Consider the following 21245-nt stretch of genomic DNA (forward strand, 5'->3'; position numbering starts at 1 on the left):
TGTTAGTGGCAGCACAGCCCACGCCAACCCTTCCATGCAGAGACTTAGCAACCATGCCTGGCAACCATGGCAGCAGCTCAGTGGAGGGGAGGGGGGCAGGGAGGGGGGAAAGAGGGGTGGCAATGGCTCCTGAGGAAGAAGGGACCATTTGCTCCTCCTGACTTTTAAGGACAGAAGCCTGTGAGCTTCCAAATTGTATCCCTTGTGTCTTGAGCACTGTCCTCAGCTGGAGACTTGGTGGGGGTTTGGGGGGAGGTAATGGGAGAAACAAGAGATCCCAGTTTGTATTTCAGAAAAGTACATGGAACATTTGGGTACAGAGACTTCTTTTTAAGGGGACAGGGACCAAAAGGGTTGTTAAAGGGCAGAGACAGGACTCACTGAGGAAGAGGCAGACCACCAGCCAGCTCTGCTGTCCCATGCACCCCGCCCCATGATTCCTTGCACCTACCAGCTGCACTGAAGACGCTTCCAGGTGCTCCTTTCCACTAGGTCCCACCAGCGGTCCACAGCTTTTAAAGCCCTGCCTCCTCCCTAGACAACCCGTGAGGAAGGGATGTGACACAAGGAGACATTTGTCCTTCCCACCACACACCCCCTACACACACATACACATAAACATGTTCTAATTCTAATGCTTTAGAGATCTCCCTCCCCCAAGCTCGGGAATGTGCTGAGAGAGCTGTGAATGCCAATGCAGGGTGCATCGCTGAGAGCTGACCTCTGAGTGTTAATATTTTCCCTGGGTCCCATCAAGAAGTCTGCTTTGGGAGAACAGGGATAGTATGGCAGAGGTTCCTCTGAAGGCATAGGCAGAGGAGGGAGAAGCCAAGGGATTATTCAGAACCTACTCCTGGCGTGGATGCAAAGTGTCCTATCAGCAAAGCAGTGGTAGAGAGGAGCAGTCTGGCAGTCCGCATGGTGTTGGCAGCTCTGTTCAGTCTGGGAAGTTTCAGCACAGACAGTGGGTCTGGTGGGTTGACCGCAGCTCTCTTTCCTCCATGACTTACTCTACCTTAGAAGAAAGGCAAGGGCCAGGCAGTGGTGGCATGCATCTTTAATCCCAGCACTCGGGAGGCAGAGCCAGGCGGATCTCTGTGAATTCGAGGCCAGCCTGGTCTACAGAGCGAGATCCAGGACAGGAACCAAAACTATACGAGAAACTCTGTCTTGGAAAAGGAAAAAGGAAAAAAAAAAAAAAAAAAAAAAAAAGGGATCTGTGGGTCCAGCCAAATCCGAACACCACTCAAACTTCCCCCAGAAACCCTGATGATGTTGGCAGGTCTCTCTGCCCGAAGATCCTAATCAGTTCTCTAGTTTCCAGAGACCTAACATATTAGTGAATTTGACCTGGGCCCTAACTATGGTCCAGGCAGAGGGGAAAGCAAGATAAGAGGGACTACAGGAAATAAACCGGGAGCAGTCCTAAGAGAATCAGACAATCAGTGTAGAGATAAGAAAACACAAAACCTGGAACCAGACAGTTGAAATATTAGCTTTTTTTTCCTGAGACATGATCTCACTATGTAGCACCTGGAACTTGCTATGTAGATCAGGCTAGCCTCAAACTCAAGAGATCTGTCTGCCTCTGCCTCACTAGTACTGGAACTAAAGACATATGCCTCCATGCCTACCAGCTTTGCACTTTTTTTTTTTTTTTTTTTTTTTGAGCTGAGGATCAAACCCAGGGCCTTGTGCTTGCTAGGCAAGCACTCTACCACTGAGCTAAATCCCCACCCCTTACCAGCTTTGCTTTTTAAAAATGTATTTGTGCATATGCACAATGGTGTGTGTGTGGGTGGGTGGGTGCACATGGCATGTTGTAATGTGGAAGTCAGGACAATTTTGAGGAGCCTGTTCCCTTTCTGCCTTTACATGGGTTCTGGCAACTAAACTCAGTACAACGAGTAACGGCGAGTGCCTCTACCTGTTAGCTTTGCTTTTTACCAGGTGTGTGGCTCGGGGCCAATTTTTAAGTATGTACCTTAGTTTTAAATTCTCTTAAAACTGGAAAAGGTTGCTGAGTGGTGGCAGCGGTGGTGGTGGTGGTGGTAGTGGTGTTGTTGTTGTTGGTGGTGGTGGTGGTGGTGGTGGTGGTGGTGGTGGTGGTGATGGTGGTGGTGGTGGTGGTGGTGGTGGTGGTGGTGATGATGGTGGTGGTGATGATGGTGGTGGTGGTGGTGGTGGTGGTGATGGTGATGATGGTGATGATGGTGGTGGTGGTGGTGGTGATGGTGATGATGGTGATGATGGTGGTGGTGGTGGTGGTGGTGGTGATGATGGTGGTGGTGGTGATGGTGGTAATGATGGTGATAATGGTGGTGGTGGTGATGGTGATGATGGTGGTGGTGGTGGTGGTGGTGGTGGTGGTGGTGGTGATGATGATGGTGGTGGTGGTGGTGATGGTGGTGGTGGTGATGATGGTGGTGGTGGTGATGGTGGTGGTGGTGGTGGTGGTGGTGGTGGTGGTGATGGTGGTGGTGGTGGTGGTGGTGGTGGTGGTGGTGGTGGTAGTGGCAGCGGCGGAGGACTTTAATCACAGTATTTGAGGAGGCAGGCAGATCTACATACATACATACACAGTGAGCTCCAGGACAGCTAGGACTACACAGAGAAACCCTGTCTTGAAAAACCAAACAGACAGACAGACAGAAGTGGAGAAGGTGCTGAGACGGCTCAACTGGTAAAATATTCGTCTCAAAAGGTTGAAGCACCGAGTTCAGATCCCCAGAACCTACATACAAAGCCACATATGGTGGTATGTGCTTTTGACCCCAGGGGTCCTGGAGTCTGCCGGCCAGCTACCCTTGCCTCCGTCATGAAATCCCAAGCCAATGAAAGACAGTGTCTCAAAAACAGAAAGTGTCACCTAAGGTGGAAGGTGAGGACTATCACCCAAGGCTGTCCTTCAGGTACCACTTGCCTACACACAGGCACACACAAAGGTTTTTTTGTCCCTGTTTTTGTTTTTTTCTAGACAGGGTTCTCTGTGTAGCCCTGGCTGTCCTGGAACTCACTCTGTAGCCCAGGCAGGCCTCGAACTCAAGAGATCCACCTGCCTCTGCCTCCTGAGTGCTGGGATTAAAGGCTTGTGCCACCATGCCTGGTTCACAAAGATTTTTTTAAAAAGTCTGACCCTGAGTGCGGCAGCATGTGCCTATAACCCCAGTTCTTAGGAGTTGGAGGCAGGAGGATTGCTATAAATCTGAGGCCTGCCTGATCTACATATGGTACAAAATCCTGTCTCAAAATAAAATAATAAATAAATAAATAAATAAATAAATAAATAAATAAATACATGCTGGGTGGAGGTGACGCATGCCTTTGATCACAGCACTCGGGAGGCAGAGCCAGGTGGATCTCTCTGAGCTGGAGGCCAGCCTGGTCTACAGAGTGAGATCCAGGACAGGCACCAAAACTACAGAGAGAAACCCTGTCTCGTAAAACCAAAAAATAAATAAATAGATAGACAGACAGATAGATGGATGATAGAGAAATAAAAATAAATTCTCCCCAAACCAAAACACGCAGAGTCTCATACAACCCGTGTAGTTAAACCATTGAGAACATGTGTTTTTGTGTGTAGTATCATTACTGTTATCAGTGAGTTGAAGCAGCTTTATAAGGTAGGAAGGTTGTCGAAACAGTGTCGATCAAATGCGGAAATCAAACACTGCAATACCATGATGAAAACCTTGTCATTTAATTAGGTTTGCTACAAAAAGCATTAATCTTGGCTACCTACCCATTGCCCTCCTCCACACAGCCATCTGCCTTCATATGCGCAGAGCACAGGAACCCAGACATGCACCTCCCAAGATTCATGGGAAGGAATGACATTAAATGGACTCAGCCTCCTCCACACAAACGAAGCAGGATGAATAAAAATATTTTTAAGAAGACTTTTGTGGAGCTATTATCTTTGGTGGAGTAAGGGCAGAGACAGAGCTGGGGCACTGTGAGGTGTAGGGATCTCTTAGAGATCAGAATCTGCCTAAGGAGCACAAAGCTCATGGTTCACCCAGAAGGGCGCTATGACTAAGGGCACAGGTACTAGGGTTGGCTAGGCTCAAGGTTTTCTCAAATGTACACATGATGGTAAGGGAAGCTAAAAGTCCTTTCTCCTCATTCCCGTCTCCTCTAGTTCCAGACAGTGGGTATGGAGCTCCCAAGGGAACAGACTGATCTCCCAGGATTTCATCTGACTCCCAGAGCTTCTGGGAGGCATCAAGGGGCCATGCTCAGGGCTTCTTCTCTCCACCTGTGAGCACCAGAGCCTGCAGGATGTCAGACAGCGATACAATGCCCTTGACCACATCATTCTCATCCACCACCACCAGACGGTGAACCTGGCGCAGAGCAAGGAGAAGTAGTGTTAGTACCAACTTCAGGGCGAGCGCCTCAGTCCCTGCCCTCTTTGAAAACACCATTCTCAAGGCCACGCTCCCTAGCTGCTTGAGGGGGGCTGGCTTCCTACCTCCGCTTCCACCAGCCTATTAATGATGGTTTCCAGAGTCTCGTGTAGGTAGCACTTGAGAACACCCTCAAAGTAGTGGGACCGATGTTGTAGGGCTTTCGTCACAGACACGTCTAGGTTGTTGTAGGTCTTTTCTGCTGCCAAATTCTGGAGGTGGGGGTGCACTTGAAAGGGTGCCAGTTCCCAAACCCTGGACCAACCCAACCTCACTAGAGACTGGGGGCACTCCTTAGCTCTGCCCACAGCCATAACCAGTCTGTTCAGCTACTGTCCAGACAGGATTCAAAGCACAGAAGCGGCTGACATAGAAGAAGCCCCCCTGCTGCTCCCCGCCCTCCCTCTGTGCCCTCCACTGCCACTCACAATCACATCAAACTTGGAGTAGATGTCCACAACACGCCCTAGGGAAACAGAGGCAGCTCAGAAAAAAAGAAAAATATCTGGTAGCCACAGCTCTTACTACCCAAGTCAAGCTGAGGGAAAGCAGGTATTCCCAGAGCCCGGAACCTCCGCCCTTCTTTCCCAGTCTTACCTTTCTCATCCACCACAGGCAAGGCGGAGACTCGGTGTTGAACAAAGATGCCTAGCGCCACATAGACAGGCGTGGTAGTGCGCACCATAGCAATGTTGGCATAGGTGCCAATCTGTAGCTCTTCCAGAGACTTAGACATGAACTCTGGCTTGGGGAACTCAGTGATCTGAGGGAAGAATCATCGGCTTTCAGGGGTTCTGTGGTAGATCATGAAGTGCTGGGTTCAATCCTCAGGACCCAAAACACCGACTGGGCTTGACTTTTAAGGTCCCACCCCAGCATATAAGACATAAGAGCTGCGTTCAAGTGCACTTACAAACAACTTGAGGAACTTGAGGATGCGCTTGTGAGTAAGGATGTACAGGGTGTTGCCTGACTCTGGGTCGATAACTGGAAGTCTGTGGATCTTATTTCGAATTAATGAAGACACAGCATCAAACAAGCTGTGAAAAGGTAGAAGGTCAAGGTTAGGTTCCACAGTGTTAAACTGTACTGCTCCTTACAGTGTGTTTACAGACAGGGAAAACTCGTGGTCAGAGGGAAGGGCAGTGCTAAACCAGACTTAAAGTGGAGTGATGTGGCTGGGTGTGTGACATGTGTCGTGCCAGGTGAGGACAAGCGGAAGAATCATAACTCAGGCCAGCCTGAGCTCTGCAGTAAGACTGAGATCAGGCCAGTCCTGGCTATGGGGAGATGAGCCCTGGCTCCAGGTGTTGAGGGATGGACACCCAGCCGGAACTGACCTGGCATTTGGAGAGATGCAGACAAGCGGCTTAAAGGAGTCCTGTAGGTACACCTCTGGAGGGAAAGGGGTGGTTCATAAGACACTGCCACGGAGAAGCGGGTCCCAGGGAACCCTCCATCCCTTCATCTCTCACCACCTCCAACTCCTTATGTACCTCTCCAAGTTTCTATCTTGTGTTCTTCCAGCTCATAGATCTGTACCTAGAAGCAGAAGCAGCAGATCTGAGACTTGCTCTCCCCTTTTCACTAACCCATGGGGCTTTGCTTGGAGGGAAAACCCAGGCATGATGGGCCCACAGGTGAGGACCAGAGGTAGGGTGTGGTTTGCTCTGGAGGCTCACTGCCTTACCAAGGCTGACTTATAGTATCGGTGCAGGATATTGATGAAGTCAGTGATGGTCAGCATTCCTAGAAGCCAAGACAAGAGCCCTCAGCACAGTTCAAGGCATCTTCCCAACTGGCAAAAGATGCCAATGGGCGTGTTCCAGAAACTTCTGCTTACCCACAAAACTCTGCTTCTTACTATCCCACAGAGGGGCAGCTCGAACACCGTTAGTCACCAGGGCAAAGAAGGCTTTCTTTACCTAAAGCCAAAAGAGGAAGAGCCTAAGGCGGTAAGACAGACGGGGTATCAAGTGTGATGACGGGCATTGAACCAGCGGCTCTGGGGACTGCGGAGGAGAAAGGGATCCGACCTACCTGCAGGGAAGTATCAAACACAACCAACTTGGAACTTGTGGGAATCAGGTCGTAGCAGCGATGAGATTTCATGAAGGAAGTATACACACCATTGTTCGATTCCGGGGTCTCTGCACAGGGGAAGTTGGAAAGTTGGTGTCTTTCTTTTATGCAAGAACTCACAATCAGAAGAGATGGAACCCCCCCCAAAAAAAAGAATTCTAGTAAATCAACTCCGAAGGGAGTTGTTCCGCACTGTGTCTCATCTTCCCATCAGTTTCTCTTTTCTAAATGAGGACGAGAGAGCAAGCAAACTTCTTCATGCGTGTTGATGACCTGCAGGTGGGACACTCATGGTTCAGGCAAGGACATCTCTAACAACACCAAGTGCTCAATCAACTTGGTCAGAACACTCAGAATCACAATGTGAGTCACAAATCCCAAAGGGAGAGCCTGGCTACACTACCTCCATTCTTCTGATTTATACATTCCCCTGTTTGCTTTTTAAATAACTGTAAGGTTTTTAGTTTGGCTTTTTAAATAATTTCTTCTTGTGTGTATGGGTGTTTTACTTGTATATCTGTGCACCATATGTGTGCCTGGTGCCTGATGAGGCCAAGAGGGAGTTGGAGCCCCTGAGAGTTACTGGCAGCTGTGAGCTGTCATGTGGGTGCTGGGGACTGAACTGGAGTCCTCTGGAGAGCAGCCAGTGTTTTTCCACTGACCCAACTCTGCGGCCCCTCATTTTCTTGAGACAGAGTCTTGCTATGTAGCCCAGGCTCGCCTCAAGCTTGTAGTAATCTTATTGCCTTAGTTCTCAAGTGCTGGGATCTCAGGCATGCAACACCACGCCTGGCAGCCTGTGTTTTTTAACTGCTTGCTCTAAACTGGAAAGGCAACCCTGTAAAATAATACTCTGGATGTTCTGTGTACTATAATATATACTTAAAATACTGCATCACTTAACATCCCATCCCTTTCCCCACTTTTTCCAAGACAGAGTTTCTCTGTGTAGCCCAGGCTGTCCTGGAATTCACTCTGTAGCCCAGGCTGACCTTGAACTCAGAAATCCACCTGCCTCTGCCTCCTGAGTGCTGGGATTAAAGTTGTGTACCACCACCACCCTGCATCTCCGAATGCTTACTGTTCTATTAAGTATTATCCTTGTGTTTTAGGTGAGAAAACACATGCAAACCAGTTAAATGAACTGTTCAAGGTCATATCATTGAGTGAATGGCAAGAAATACTCTGAGCCCTGACTAATTCTGTACTAGACTCCCAGCACCCTAGCTGGTTTTTAAAAAATTATTTCTAAGCAAGGCAGTGGTGGCACATGCCTTTAATCCCAGCACTCAAGAGGCAGAGGCAGGTGGATCTCTGTGAGTTCAAGGCCAGCCTGGTCTACAAAGAGTTCCAGGACAGAAACCAAAACTATACAGAGAAACCTTGTATCGAAAAACAAACAAACAAACAAAAATTCTAACCAGGTGGTGGCAGTCTTGAATGCCTTTAATCCCAGCACCTGGGAGGCAGAGGAGGGATGTCTGAGTTGGAGACCAGCCAGTGCTATAGCAATGCTGCCTCAAAAAAAAAACAAAAAACAAAAAAAAAAAACCAACTCATAATTTTTTTTCTCCTAGGTAACGCCAGGCAAGCACCGCACCACTAACTACATTCCCAGCCCTCAGCATCTGGAGATAGGCTTTTGACTGGGCTAGTTCTGAAAGCAGTGTGAAGCCAGGTCACTGTGTGTCTCTCTAGTGATGGGATCATAGACAAACACTACCACACCTGGATCCTGTGGGCTTCATTTTTATTTTAACACAAAAAGACTCAAACTCCCTATGTAGCCAAGAATGACCTTTAGCTGATCTTCCTGCCTCTAGCCCCTACAGGTATGAAATAATACACCTACCCAACTGAGGGAATATCTCTTGAGGGGCCTTGACAGTGCTTTTTTTTTTTTAAACTTTTCATTTTTATTTATGTGTATGGGTGTTTTGTCTGCATGCCTAGTGGCCTTGGAGGCCAACAGATGGTTGTGAACTACCACAAGGGTGCTGGGAATTAAACCCAGGTCCTCTGAAAGAGCAGCCAGTGCTCTTTGCCACTGAACAATCTCTCCAGCCAGTGCTTTTTTTTTTTTTTTTTTTTTTTTTTTAAAAAAGCCAGGGTCTCACTATATAGCTCAAGCTATGTAGTGGCATTTGCTCCACCCATGACCTTGGGTATGACCTCTTAAAAGGAGAGGAGAGAGGGTTCATGTGGCTCCTGGGCGTGATAGCACACCGAGGCTAGGTGCATTCATGTGGGTGCTGAGAATTAAACCTGGGCCCTTTGGAACGGAGGTCAGTGCTCTTAACAGCTGAGCCAGGCCGCCTCTCTTTTGACAGGTCACTAGGAAGGCAAGAAGCACCTCCTTCCTTCCCACAGTACAGCCCAAGGCCATGGGCTGAGCAAATACCACTACAAAGCTAGTCTCACACCTTGCCTCAGCCTGAGTACTGGGATCCCAAGTGTGCACACTCACACCCAGACTGTTCCTGTGGCACGCTCACACTGCTGCTGTCTGACTTCATTTCACATTCAATCATTATCTTCCTAAAAAGACAAGAACTGTGAGTTCTCTTTCCAAATCAACATCAAGGACTTCATGTTGCAGCCCCCTTCCTTCCTAGAGTTAAATCCTAATGCTGGTTATATCAGTATTTAAACCATTTTGACCAGATAGTCATTGTCAGAGCTAAGTTAAAAGAACCTATTCTTGGAGCTAGAGAGATGGCTCAGTGGTTAAGGTGACATATTTCTGTTCTTCCCAGTGCCCACATCAGATGGCTCACAAGCACCTGTAACTCCAGCTCCAGGGACATCAGACACCTGTGGCCTCTGTGTGGTCACCTGCACTCAGATGTGCACAGACACAAGTACATATAATTGAAAACAACAAGAATAAGTAAATAAAAAACATTTTCTTTCTTTGGCACTTTCTATCATCCCTAGAGTTAACAATGGCCTTATTCTTTTGTTCAAATTTTCTACATATGCAGTACTCACAACTGATTCAATCCCCAAGTCTACCAATTACTCGAATCTCAGGAAATTCAGAAGCATTATTCTATCAATTTGGAATATCAAAAGATGTCTCCTTGAAGTCTTCTGCCCCGCCACCTTGGTCTTTCCTTCCCAATGTCCAGGAGGCCCCTTTCATACCTTCCTCTGTTTGGGACTCTTGTTTCTTGTATCCCCTGTTTATACACTTTATTATTGCCCCCTTGTTTTCACAGAGCATATCTTCCAGCAGCTTTCTGAGAAAGGTACATGCATGGAAGGACCTCTGAGTCCTAGTAGCCTGTGGATATCGCTATTCTACCCTAATCCTTCTTTGATTATAACGTGGTTGGCTTGAGTACTAGGTTAGAATTGATTTCCCACAGCATGTTGAAGGCACTGCACCATCGCCTATCATCACTAACACTGCTTTCCTAGTCGTTTCTGATTGTTCCATGCGTCATTTTGGCCTCTTTGCAAACTCATGGGCTCTTCTCTTTGAAATCTCCTGCTTCTCTTTGGGTGGATCGGGTTCATCTTTGAACTGAGTATCCAGTGGGTTTTCTTTCAGTGGGAGTGGTAATGTTTTTCAGTTCTGGACTGTGCTGGCCTCGAACTCACAGAGATCCTCCTGGCTCTGCCTCCCGAGTGCTGGGATTACAGGCGTGCGCCACCACCGCCCGGCTAAGTGTTTATCTTGACTGTGCCTTATCTCTTTCTGTGGCTCTTATGACTCAGACACTAGACTTTCTACACTGATCCTTTCAAGTCTGTGTAATTCTTTTTTTCTTTCTGAGACAAGGTCTCTCCCTGGCTGTCCTGAAACTTGCTATAAAGAAAGACCAGACTGACCTCAATCGCAGAGTCACCCGCCTCTGCTTCTCAAGTGCCGGGATTAAAGTGCCACCACCACACTGGGCAAATAGGTTTTTTTACTTGAACATATTACATTATTATCAAAGTTCTGCTCCCTGCACATTGGCTTTCCCTCCAGTTGACCTTTTCTGTCCGTTTCCTTGTGGGACAGGAAACAGTTGGACCATCTTTTAAATACTCTCTTTAGATGTCTGCTAATCTTGGTTTAAAATGGGATTTAGGAGCTGGGCCATGGTTCAGTGAAAAGGGGCTTACCCCAAGTGTCAGAACCTGTGTGAAAGCCTGGGAAGCCTTCGAACAGACAGAGGAACCCGGGTAAGCTGATGGCAGACAGTCACAACTGTCGAGGTGTGGTTTAGGGAGACCCCGCCTCAGTAAATGAAATGGGGAAGAGTGAGTAACGTAGACCCCCTCCCGCCCGCGGCACACACAGAAACAGGCTTCAAATTCGATTTCTGCACATTTTATCTAAATCCTATCTTAAGTGGGAACACTTGAATGCCAACTGGAGCCTCTAAATGTATAAACGAGGTTGTTGATTGTGAGCCATTTAGAGAACATCCAGTTCTTGTGTTTGTAGGTTTTCCTGTCAAGGGGAGTCTACAGATGATCCTTTAACCCTGAGCCTGGAAGACTGAAGTCTTTTCTGGTTAGTATTCTGGAAGCTGAATGGGGGAGGCTCAGCATCCAGCATAGTTCACTTCAGGTTCTGCTTTTCAGTACAGTGTGTGAGCTGCTCTCCACACTGGGTGGGCCTGGGTGGGGAGGAACCGTAGCTCAGCAGTATGCAATGAGACAGTCTGTCTTGGGGTGTCTGTTCTTTATACTTTCAAACTTTCTTTACTGTTAACTACAATGAACCATTCGCAGATCAGCTAACTCATTTAATTATCTCCCACACACTTTCCAGCTTCCACAACCCATTTCTACAGTTCCCTCTCCTGTTCTTATTTTTGTAGGTTTGTACTAAAAAAGAAAAAAAGTCCTCTAGGGTGTTGTGTGTGCATGCATACATGTGCACATGTCGAGGCATGTGAGGACCCCCTTGTGCAGCTGGTTCTCTCCTCCCTCCTTTTTGTAGGTTTTGGGTATCAAACTCAGGTTGCCAGGCCCAGAACGGCAAGCAGCTTTATCTGATTTTGATTTTGATTTTATGTTCATGCAGTCCCTGTGGTGGCCAGAAGAGGGCATCAGTTCCCTGGGAACCGGAATTACAGACAAGACTGTGTGAGCTGCCATTAGAGGGAGGAAAGGAACCAGGTTCTTTAGAAGAGTGCACTCTTAATGGCTGAGCTATCTCTGAGCCCTTTGTTCTCAAAGAAGGACTGAAGGTGGGTGTAGGCACTCAATCTACCACAGTAACTGGATGACTTCCATTGTTTCTCAAACATGAAAACCCAACTTACAGATACCAAGACATAGATATACTACACCGAGTTAGACACTATCATTATAAGTCAGAAGCCCACACACGTATTGAATTTGGATTTCCCAGTTTTAAAAATAATTTAAATCACTTTCCAAATTTAAAAACTCTACAAATTTACATAAAAATCCAAATTCTCAGTTTCTTTACAAAAATGAGATCTGGCAAAAATAGGCCTTAATTGAGCAGATATAGATAGTTGCTATCTCCTTTGAAGTGGGACACAAGAGTTATGAGCTGTTGCTTGTCATATTTAGTCCACCTCATCTGCTTCATCCACATAAACCGAGTCTCTGCTGCCTGCCTTGCAGCTGCCAGAGATGTACTCAGAAACACACAACAGGCATTGATATCGTGTGCAGCATTCAATGATGAAAAGTCATCGAGATGATGTAACATACCATAACACTAATTTGTTTTTTATTTTTCAAGATGGGGTGTGGTGGTCTGAATAAGAATGGCCCCCACAGAATCAAGTTGAATGCTTAGAGAGTGGCATTTGGAGATGTGGCCTTGTTGGAGGAGGTGTCTCTCTGGGGGTAGGCTCTGGGGTTTCAAAACTCCAGGCCAGGCACAGTGGCCCTCTCTCTTTCTGCTGCCTTTGGATCAGGATGTAGAACTCTGAGCTTCTTCTCTAGCACCATATCTGCCTGCAGCCATGCTTCCTGCCATGATGACAATGGACTAAACTTCTAAACTGTAAGCCAGCCCTAATTAAACGAGTTGCTGTGGTCATGGTGTCTTTTCACAGCAACAGAAACTCTCACTAAGACATAGGGTCTCTCTGTGTTGCCCTGGCTGTCCTAGAACTCACTCTGTAGACCAGACTGGTCTCAAACTCAGAGCTCCACCTGCCTCTGCCTCCTGAGTGCTAAGATTAAAGGTGTGCAAGACCACCACCCAGCTGATTTTTTAAGCCAATAAAACAGAACAATTTAAATTCTTGTCAAGAACTCACAGAAGTCTTAATATGTCCTTGGATTTTCTTAGATACTAGGCTTTTTTTTTTTTTCTTTTTGAGACAGGGTTTCTCTGTGTAGCCCTGTTTGTCCTGGAACTTGTTCTGTAGACCAGGCTCCAACTCACAGAGACCTGCCTGCCTCTACCTCCCTTCAAGGCATGCACCACTACCATCCAGCTGACTACCTCTTTTTAAAAATTTTGTGTTTTTGTACATCTGAGTGTATTATTAGAATCCTGTTTTTCCCATGTATGTATGTGAATGTCTATATACATGCATGAGTATGTGGAAATTCAAGCTTGATGTTGAGTGTATTCCTTGATCAATCACTCTCCTTCCACTTAATTTACTGAGCAGAGCCTCAGTAGTCTTTACTAGTCTGAACAAACAGTTTGCTTTGGGGATCCATCTTTGACTCCTGAGTGCTGGGATTACAGGCCATGCCTGCTCAGTGTTTACCTGAGTTCTGGAAATCCAAACTCCAGTCCTCACACTTCCAAAGCAAGAGCTTACCCATTGAATTTTGTTTAAACCAAGGATTCACAAACATCTAAAAAAGGTGTAGGGGTGGAGAGATGGCTCAGTGGTTAAGAGAACTTGTTCTTATAGAGGACCCGAGTTTAGTTTCAGCACCCACATAGTGGCTCATAAGCATCTGTAATTCCAGTTCTAGAGAATCTTAACATCCTCTCCTGACCACCACAGGCACCAGCACATACATGATACACAGACATACATGCAGGCAAAAAACACTCATACACATAAATAATTTTTTAGTATAAAATAGTGACCCACATTGTCCCCCATACTAAATACAGTACAAGGAAACACATGGGTGACTGGAGGGGAAGTACAGGGAACCTGCACACAGAACAAAACCTCGATAACAATATAATATACTCAGGTAAAGAACACCTCATCAGGAAACAGGGAAAGGACATTTAAAAAGGGGAGGGGGCTTGGGGGCTGCAGAGATGACTCAGAAGACACTGGCTGCTCTTCCAGAGGACCCAGGGTCATTTCTCAGCACCTACATGGCTCACAACTGCCTGTAACTCTAGTCTCAGGATCCAACACCCTCTTCTGGCCGCTACAGGGACTAGGCACACATGTGGTACACAGACATACATGCAGACAAAAAAACTCATAGACATAAATAAACAACATGTCTCTTAAAATGTATAAAGGGGATTTCCAGGCTGGGGTGTACCTCAGTTGTTAGAATACTTGCCTAGGATGCACAAAGCCCTGGGTTCAATCCCAGCCCTGCAAATAATCGGCATAGTTGTGCTTAGGGGTGGAAGACAAGATAATCAGAGGTTCAAAGTCATCTTCAGCTGCAGTCTTGGGGCTACTGTCACTATGATGAACACCGTGACCAAAAGCAGCTTAAGTAGGAATGGGTTTATTTGCCTTATGTATCCTGAATCACACTCCACTGATAGAAACCGAGGCAGGAACTCAAACCAGGAGGGAATTTAGAGCCAAGAGCTGATGCAGAGGCCATGGAGGGGAGCTGCTTACTGGCCTGCTCAACATGGCTTTCTTATATCAGCTCAGAACCCCAGGGGTGGCACCACCCACAATAAGCTGGGCCCTCCCCCATGAGTCACTAATTAAATGCCCTACAGGCTTGCCTACAGCCTGATTTTTTTGTTTGTTTGTTTTTTGGTTTTTCGAGACAGGGTTTCTCTCTGTAGCTTTGGAGCCTGTCCTGGATCTCACTCTGTCGACCAGGCTGGCCTCGAACTCATAGAGATCCGCCTGTCTCTGCCTCCCCAATGCTGGGATTAAAGGCGTGCGCCACCACCGCCCAGCTCCTACAGCCCTCCTCCGAGATGACACCAGCTTGTGTTAGGTTGACGTCAAACTAGACAGCGCAGCTACAAATCACATTTAAGTTCAGCCTGGGCTACAAGACCCTGTCCTCTAAAATAAATAAATAAACAAAAATTAAAAAAAAAAAAAATATATATATGTAAGACTCACAGAAACCAAAAACTGTTGATACAGATATAATCAAGTGCTGTTCATGTGTGGAGTCTAGAAGAGAGTATCGAGTATCATTCTCTACCACCCTCCACCTATTCCTTGGAGACAGGGTTTCTCCCTGAAGCTGGAGCTCGTTTTCTGTGTCAAGGTACAGCCAGCAAGCCCCAGTGATCTTTCTGTCTCAAACTCCCTTGGAGTTTGGGCTACAGGACATGTGGAACACGTGAATCTATGGGATCTGAACTCCAGTCCTCAGGATTGCACAGGACGTGCTCTTAAAACAAGGAACCGTCATCTCTCCAGCCCCACTACATAATCTCTTGACGTTTACACTCAGTCTGTATTTTAATCTTTTGGGAAAAGGTGTGTCTAACACAATGAAGGTAAAATCCTTAGGAAAAATAAGAGTGCTCCCAGGCAAAATCCTTTCCCAGAGAAGTGGCGAATTGATTCTTTCATTCATTTGTGCTGCTGGGGCTTGAACCTATGGCCGCACACATGCTAGGCAAGTGCTCTGACGCCGAGCCACATCCCCAGACATCCCGCCTCTTTCCCTAGGAGATTCAAAAGGATCGCTGAAGACAGGGTCAGGCTACGGCTTTCTTTCACATGTGGACCCCTTCCCTCAGCCGATTTCATGGTACATGTACCTTGAGAGGGCTCGTTCTCCGGAGCTGGGGAGCTCTCTAAAGCGACCTGGAAGACAAGAAAAGCGCTGTCACCTTAGCTGAGACTCCATCCTCTCTCGGCCTCACATTAGAAAAAGGCTACTCGGAAGGCTAATGTGGGAATAGCATCATGAATTTGAAGCCAGGCCAGCCTGGGCTACTCTATAAGCAAAACTCTGTCTCAAAAAGACATCAAAACAAAACAAAAAAAAAAAAAAAAAAAAAACAGAAAAACAAAGCTGGTATGGCTACGGATATAGACCAGTGGTAGAACATGTGTGAGGCCCAAGTTCAATTCCCAGCATTGTTTTAAAAAACAAACAAACAAACAAACAAAAAAAAAAAACACAGCAGGGCCAGGCTCTTCGAGTAGTATTCCTTCAGCGGAGTGTGGTGGCGCCTACAACGTGGGAGGGTGAAGAAGGGAGAATCGGGAGCTTGAGACGAGCCTTGGATACACAACAGATTTGAGGTTAGCCTGGGCTACACAAGACTCTGTCTCAACATCCCCTCAAAGACAGAAATACTATCTCATCTATGTTTCTAACAACCTGAGGTAAACAATTATTCACAGTAGAAGAGAGAGTCAAGAGTCCGTACGGACAGAACCTTCTGCCCAAGCTCACGGGCCGCTAAAGGGTCAGGTGGGATCTCCAGAGCTCATGGCTTTTGTTTCTTTGGCTTTGGTTTTTCAAGACTTTCTCTGTGTATCCCAGGCTGGCCTGGAACTCACAGAGATCCACCTGCCTCTGCCTCCTGGGATTAAAGGTATTCGCCACCACCGCCAGGCAAAGCTCACATTCTTATAGAACACACTTTCTAACGAAGTATTAGGTCTTGGTTGGTTGGCTGGTTATTTAAGGTAATGTTTCAACATGTAGACTAACTAGGCTGAAATTAAACTTAAAATCTTCCTGCCTTAGCCTTCCTAGTGCCAGGATTACAAGTATATATTACAATGCAAAACAAAACATTAAGTCTAAGCCGGGAGGCAGAGCCATGTGAGTTCAAGGCCAGCCTGGTCTACAGAGCGAGATCCAGGACAGACTCCAAAGCTACAGAGAGAAACCCTGCCTCAAAAAAAAAAAACAACCCCAAAAAAAAAAAAAAAAAAAAAAAAAAACAAAACAAAAACTGGGAGCTGGAGAGGTGGCTCAGAGGTTAAGAGCACTGACTGCTCTTCCAGAGGTCCTGAGTTCAATTCCCAGCAACCACATGGTGGCTCACAACCATCTGTACTGAGATCTGGTGCCCTCTTCAGGCCTGCAGGCACACATGCAGACAGAACACTGTATTCATAATAAATAAATAAATCTCAAAAAAAAAAAAAAAAAAAAAAGGAAAAACCAACAAACCATTAAGTCTAAAAACAGCTGTGGTAGAGCATGTTTGTAATATCAGCACTTAGGAGGCAGAGACAGGGGGATCATAGCAAGTGTGGGACCAGCCTGGTTTGTATAGTGAATTCCAGACCAGCCAGGGCTACACAGTAAGAATCTGTCCCCCATATCCCAAAACAAAACAGGAGTTAACACTAAAAATCCTGGACTGGGCATGGTGGCACACGCCTTTAATTCCAGCACTCAGAGGCAGAGGCAGGTGGATCTCTGAGTTGAAGGCCAGCCTGGGCTACAGAGCAAGTTCCAGGATGACCAGAGCTACACAGAGAAACCCTGTCTCAAAACACGAGGGAGAAAGAGAGAGAGAGAGAGAGAGAGAGAGAGAGAGAGAGAGAGAGAGATATCTCACATAGAAGAGCATTCACAGAGATCTCTCAAGTAGAACATTTGGAAATTGTATTGCTATCTGGGAGCCCAGGAGGGATCATGAAAACATTTATCTACACACAGAATCATTTCACTTTCATAGCTTATGTAGTGGTACGAAGTAAAAGGCCTTGGGTTGAACCTAAGAGATGGCTGGCGAACAGGGTGAAGTGGGCAGGATGACCCCAAATCTCCCTCCGGTACACTGAGACAAGCAAGAACACTGAGGTAAGCACTAATCCTCCTTTCTTCTCTCTGGGCTCGATAAAACCAGCAGCCTGGTCTGGCTTTTCTGGCAAGACTCACTGCCAAGTAACAGCCTCATTGCTTAAAACAGGAGTGGGCTCTTCCACAGTAAAGATGCGTGCATCAGTCTCTGATCTACACAAGGCACAGACAGAAGTAGCTACTTTTGAAAGTGGTGGCACCTGTCTCTCAACCCACATCGCACTGTGTTACAGTTATTTAGGGCATTATCTACAGAAACAGATTATAAATTCCCAGAAGCCTTCAACTATCTTATACCTTGTATTTGGCTCCCCTAGCATGGGGCACTGTACATAATTTACAGTTTAAAGACATTCTAGAATAATGATGTAAACCTAAGACTGAGAGATGAACAAGATACACAGGTAGAGATACAGATATCAACCAAAGAATCAGAGATGGTCTAGTTCCTTTTCTGTTGTGTGGTAAAACACCCTGATAACAATTTGCAATTCAGGGGAGGAGGGGCTTATTTTTAGCTGACAATTCCAGGCTACAGCCCATCTTTGTGGGGAGGTCACAGCAGCAGGAACTTCAGACAGCAGACTGCATCATATCCAGTCAAGGACAGAGAGGAAGGAGTGGATACACTCTCCTTCGCTTGCTGTGTTGTTCATTTGTCCACTCTTACACGGTTTAGGACCTTCTATCTAGAGAATGGTGCTACCCACGGTGGGCTAGGTCTTCCCACACTGATTAACTGAGACAATACTCCACAGACATGCCCACATGCCAACCTAATGTGACAGGCAACATGGAGACTCTCTTCCCAGGTAATTCTAGGTTGTAACAAGTTGACAAAGCTAGCCGTCACAGACACGATTAAACATGCTTTTATCCTGTTTCTCCACAAGTGGGCAGATTATGTCCACTCTCCTCTCCTTATACTAAGGGCCCCGTTTAGTGTTGCACAACTGTATTCCTAGTGCTCGGGAGGTCGAGTTAGAAGGATTAGGAGTTCATGACCAGCCTCAGCTACAGAGTGAATTCAAGGTTATCCTGTGCTACATTAGACTCCAACTCAAAACAATAACAAAACACCCCAAACAAAACGTTTTAGGGAAACAAGACTATATCACTTATATTTATACACAAGTATAACGTATTACTACAGAGGCTAGGTCTGACGCTAAGACAGAATTGCTTCCCAAACTCCCCATCTACGTTTCCCATTGTGTGCCAACCACACAGTACAGAGACCATCCACACTACTTACTTTAGTACAGAATACTGTCCTTCACTCCTGTCCCTGGCCTGTGACATTTCTCTCTTTTTAGTGCAATTCTGCCATCTTCCTAGTGTCTGGGACTCTAGTCCTTCTGTCTTCCTTAGCATGTAAGGGCTCTCGATGGCAAACTCGTGTTGAAATGCCTCAGATCTCTCTGTTCATTCTCACAGCCCTCACTGAGGCTTCTGCTTCTTGCTCCTGCACTGCCTCCAAGCTTTCATAAACCTTCACTGGACGGTGCTGGCGCACTGAACCCACAGGTGTGGGCAGGCACTAAACCCCACCCCGAGCTGCACAGCATTCTAGTCTCCTTGCTCCACATCTACTGCCTCCTCACTTATCTTTTGTGCCTTCACCAGGTTCTCTAACCAAAGTAGCTCCAGAGATACAGTCTAAACATCTACAGTTCTTTCCATCCTCAGCCACAGAAATACAAGGCTTGCGAGATGGTCCAAAGAGTAAGAGGGCAATAAGCCGGGTGACCTGAGTTTGTCCCCAGACCCTCCACCACGGCAGAAGGAGAAAACGAACTGCAGAAAGCTGTTCTCTGCCTCCACATTTATTCCATGCCACCTGTGCACTCCCCCATCTCTCTTTTCTCTTACATACACACACACACACACACACACACACACACACACACACACACAAATACAATTCAAAATTTAAAAACTTTTAAGAATATTCTCAAAAGTACAATCACTGCCTTGCTTATAAATCTTCCTCGGGCCCTCTTATTTCAAAAGTCAGAGCTGGAAATGATACCTGCACTGAAGCAGAAGATTTGAGCTACCTACTGAGAACCTGTCTCAAAAAAAAAAAATTGTGTGTAACTTAGCACAACATACAACACATCCAACTTGGTCTTGGCTGACTTTTCTTTCAAGACAGGGTTTCTCTGTGTAGCTTTGGAGCCTTTCCTGGAACTCTGTAGACCAGGCTGGCCTTGAACTCACAGAGATCCACCTGCCTCTGCCTCTGCCTCTCAAGTGCTGGGATTAAAGAGGTGTGCCACCACCGATGGCAGCTCTTTGTATCTTGATGATAGAACTTAGTACAGTCTGTCTACCTTAAGTAACAGCTCTCTCTGTCTCACTCTCTCTGCACTCCAGTGTATATATAAAGCATAAGGGCTAAATTCGGAAATACACATTAAAAACTATGATAATATATAGTTTAAAGACATTACAGCATAATACATTTACAAGTAAAAAATAACAGCATTGTTTTAAATTTAATGTAATTAGACTACTTTTGCATAAAATGTGCTGTCTGTAGAAAACGGAATCCTTGCATGTATGACCAATGCATACCACTCTCCTGTTGTATCTGTTTTCTTCTTTGTAAGTTAAGGTATTACTACTCTGCAGGCAAAGGCGTGGCGCAAAAATTACACTGGGCAAGGATCTGACTCAAAGAAGAGGAGAAAAAAATACAGGAAGAGCGAACCTGCAGGTGTTACTCGGCTACACATCAGGTGTGAGTGAGTGAGTGAGTGAGTGAGTGAGTGAGAGAGAGTGAGTGAGAGATAGAACTCAAGCTGCCCTCAGGGGAGTGAGTGAGAGAGAGAGAGAGACACAGAACCCAAGCTGCCCTCAGGGGAGTGAGTGAGTGAGTGAGTGAGTAAGTGAGTGAGAGATAGAACCCAAGCTGCCCGCAGGGGATACACAGCTAAAACTCTGGAGCAGGAAGTCGATGGGATGGCTTTCCAAGTGCTAAAAAAAGGCTCCAGAGGAGGGAGGTCAAGCAAGCAGCAGATAACCTGCAGCACCTGTAAGAGGTGACAGGGACCTGCCAGCATTGGTCAACGCTGCTCGCCAAGAACGAGCTGTGTCAACACGCATGCATAGCGTCACTGTGATCAGGACACGACCTAAACTTGTTCAAGGGACACAGCGGCCTCTTGGATTCCTTCCTTTCGGAAACCTCAATTCTAGAACTTATTAAAGGAATGTAGCCTCTCTGGATGCAGTATAGTCTTTCAGATGTCCGTGCCAAGAATTGCAGTAAACAGTTGCACAAACGGGGTCCCGGAGCTCCCCGCTAGCGGGGCTCACAACCCCGCCCTCATGCAAACTTCTGAAAGGGCTTGAGGCACTCCCGGCCAGGAGGCCAGGATTACGGCGGCATTCGTAGGCTCCAAACTCACAGCCCGGTCTCCCAGAGAACCGCGGACCCCGGGCAGGAACGGGTGTGGCCCAGTCGAGGTGCCCACCGAAGCAGAGGAGGGAGTCTGGGACTCCATCACCAAGCCCGGCCCTCCCCGGCTCCTAGCGGGGGTCTCCGGCTCCACAGCGCCCCCCCGCCGCCCTCCTGCGCCACTCACCGACTCCATCGCAATCGCCCGCCAGTTCCTGAGCTTAGAAAGCTCCCTTGCAGCAGCCCCGCCCACTTCCGGCGCCTCACGTCACTTCCGTCTACGTCAGGCCATCTCAGCCCCAGGGCGGAAGGCGGGGAATCCACCCTTCCGGCAGCGGCTGAGCCTGGTTTGGATATCCTCCCTCCCGCTAGGTCCTCTAGGACCTTAATATCTGGCTGACGGCGAGGTCATAGGACGGAGGCGCTTGTATTTAAAATGTCCT

At 46.9% G+C, this 21245-nt stretch overlaps 1 protein-coding gene across 2 annotated transcripts; it reads right to left on the minus strand.

Annotated features, from left to right (window-relative positions):
- Window positions 1-3679: 3679 nt before the first annotated feature.
- Prkag1 (protein kinase AMP-activated non-catalytic subunit gamma 1) lies at window positions 3680-21070 on the minus strand. 2 transcript variants are annotated; one of them, XM_036207809.1, is made up of 12 exons: window positions 20990-21070; window positions 15385-15430; window positions 6453-6562; window positions 6256-6337; window positions 6103-6161; window positions 5909-5954; window positions 5753-5807; window positions 5326-5452; window positions 5010-5175; window positions 4841-4878; window positions 4478-4624; window positions 3680-4349 (listed from the first exon to the last, which is right to left on the minus strand). In XM_036207809.1, exons 1-12 carry the CDS (start codon window positions 20996-20998, stop codon window positions 4242-4244), a joined length of 993 nt encoding a protein of 330 aa, XP_036063702.1. In that variant the 5' UTR covers window positions 20999-21070; the 3' UTR covers window positions 3680-4241. The 2 variants fall into 2 exon arrangements, with proteins under 2 accessions (XP_036063702.1, XP_036063701.1); XM_036207808.1 differs by lacking the exon at window positions 20990-21070 and adding an exon at window positions 20813-20831.
- Between the last annotated feature and the right edge of the window lie 175 nt (window positions 21071-21245).

The sequence above is a fragment of the Onychomys torridus genome, chromosome 16, assembly GCF_903995425.1.
Source record: "Onychomys torridus chromosome 16, mOncTor1.1, whole genome shotgun sequence".
NCBI classification, from domain to species: Eukaryota; Metazoa; Chordata; class Mammalia; order Rodentia; family Cricetidae; genus Onychomys; species Onychomys torridus.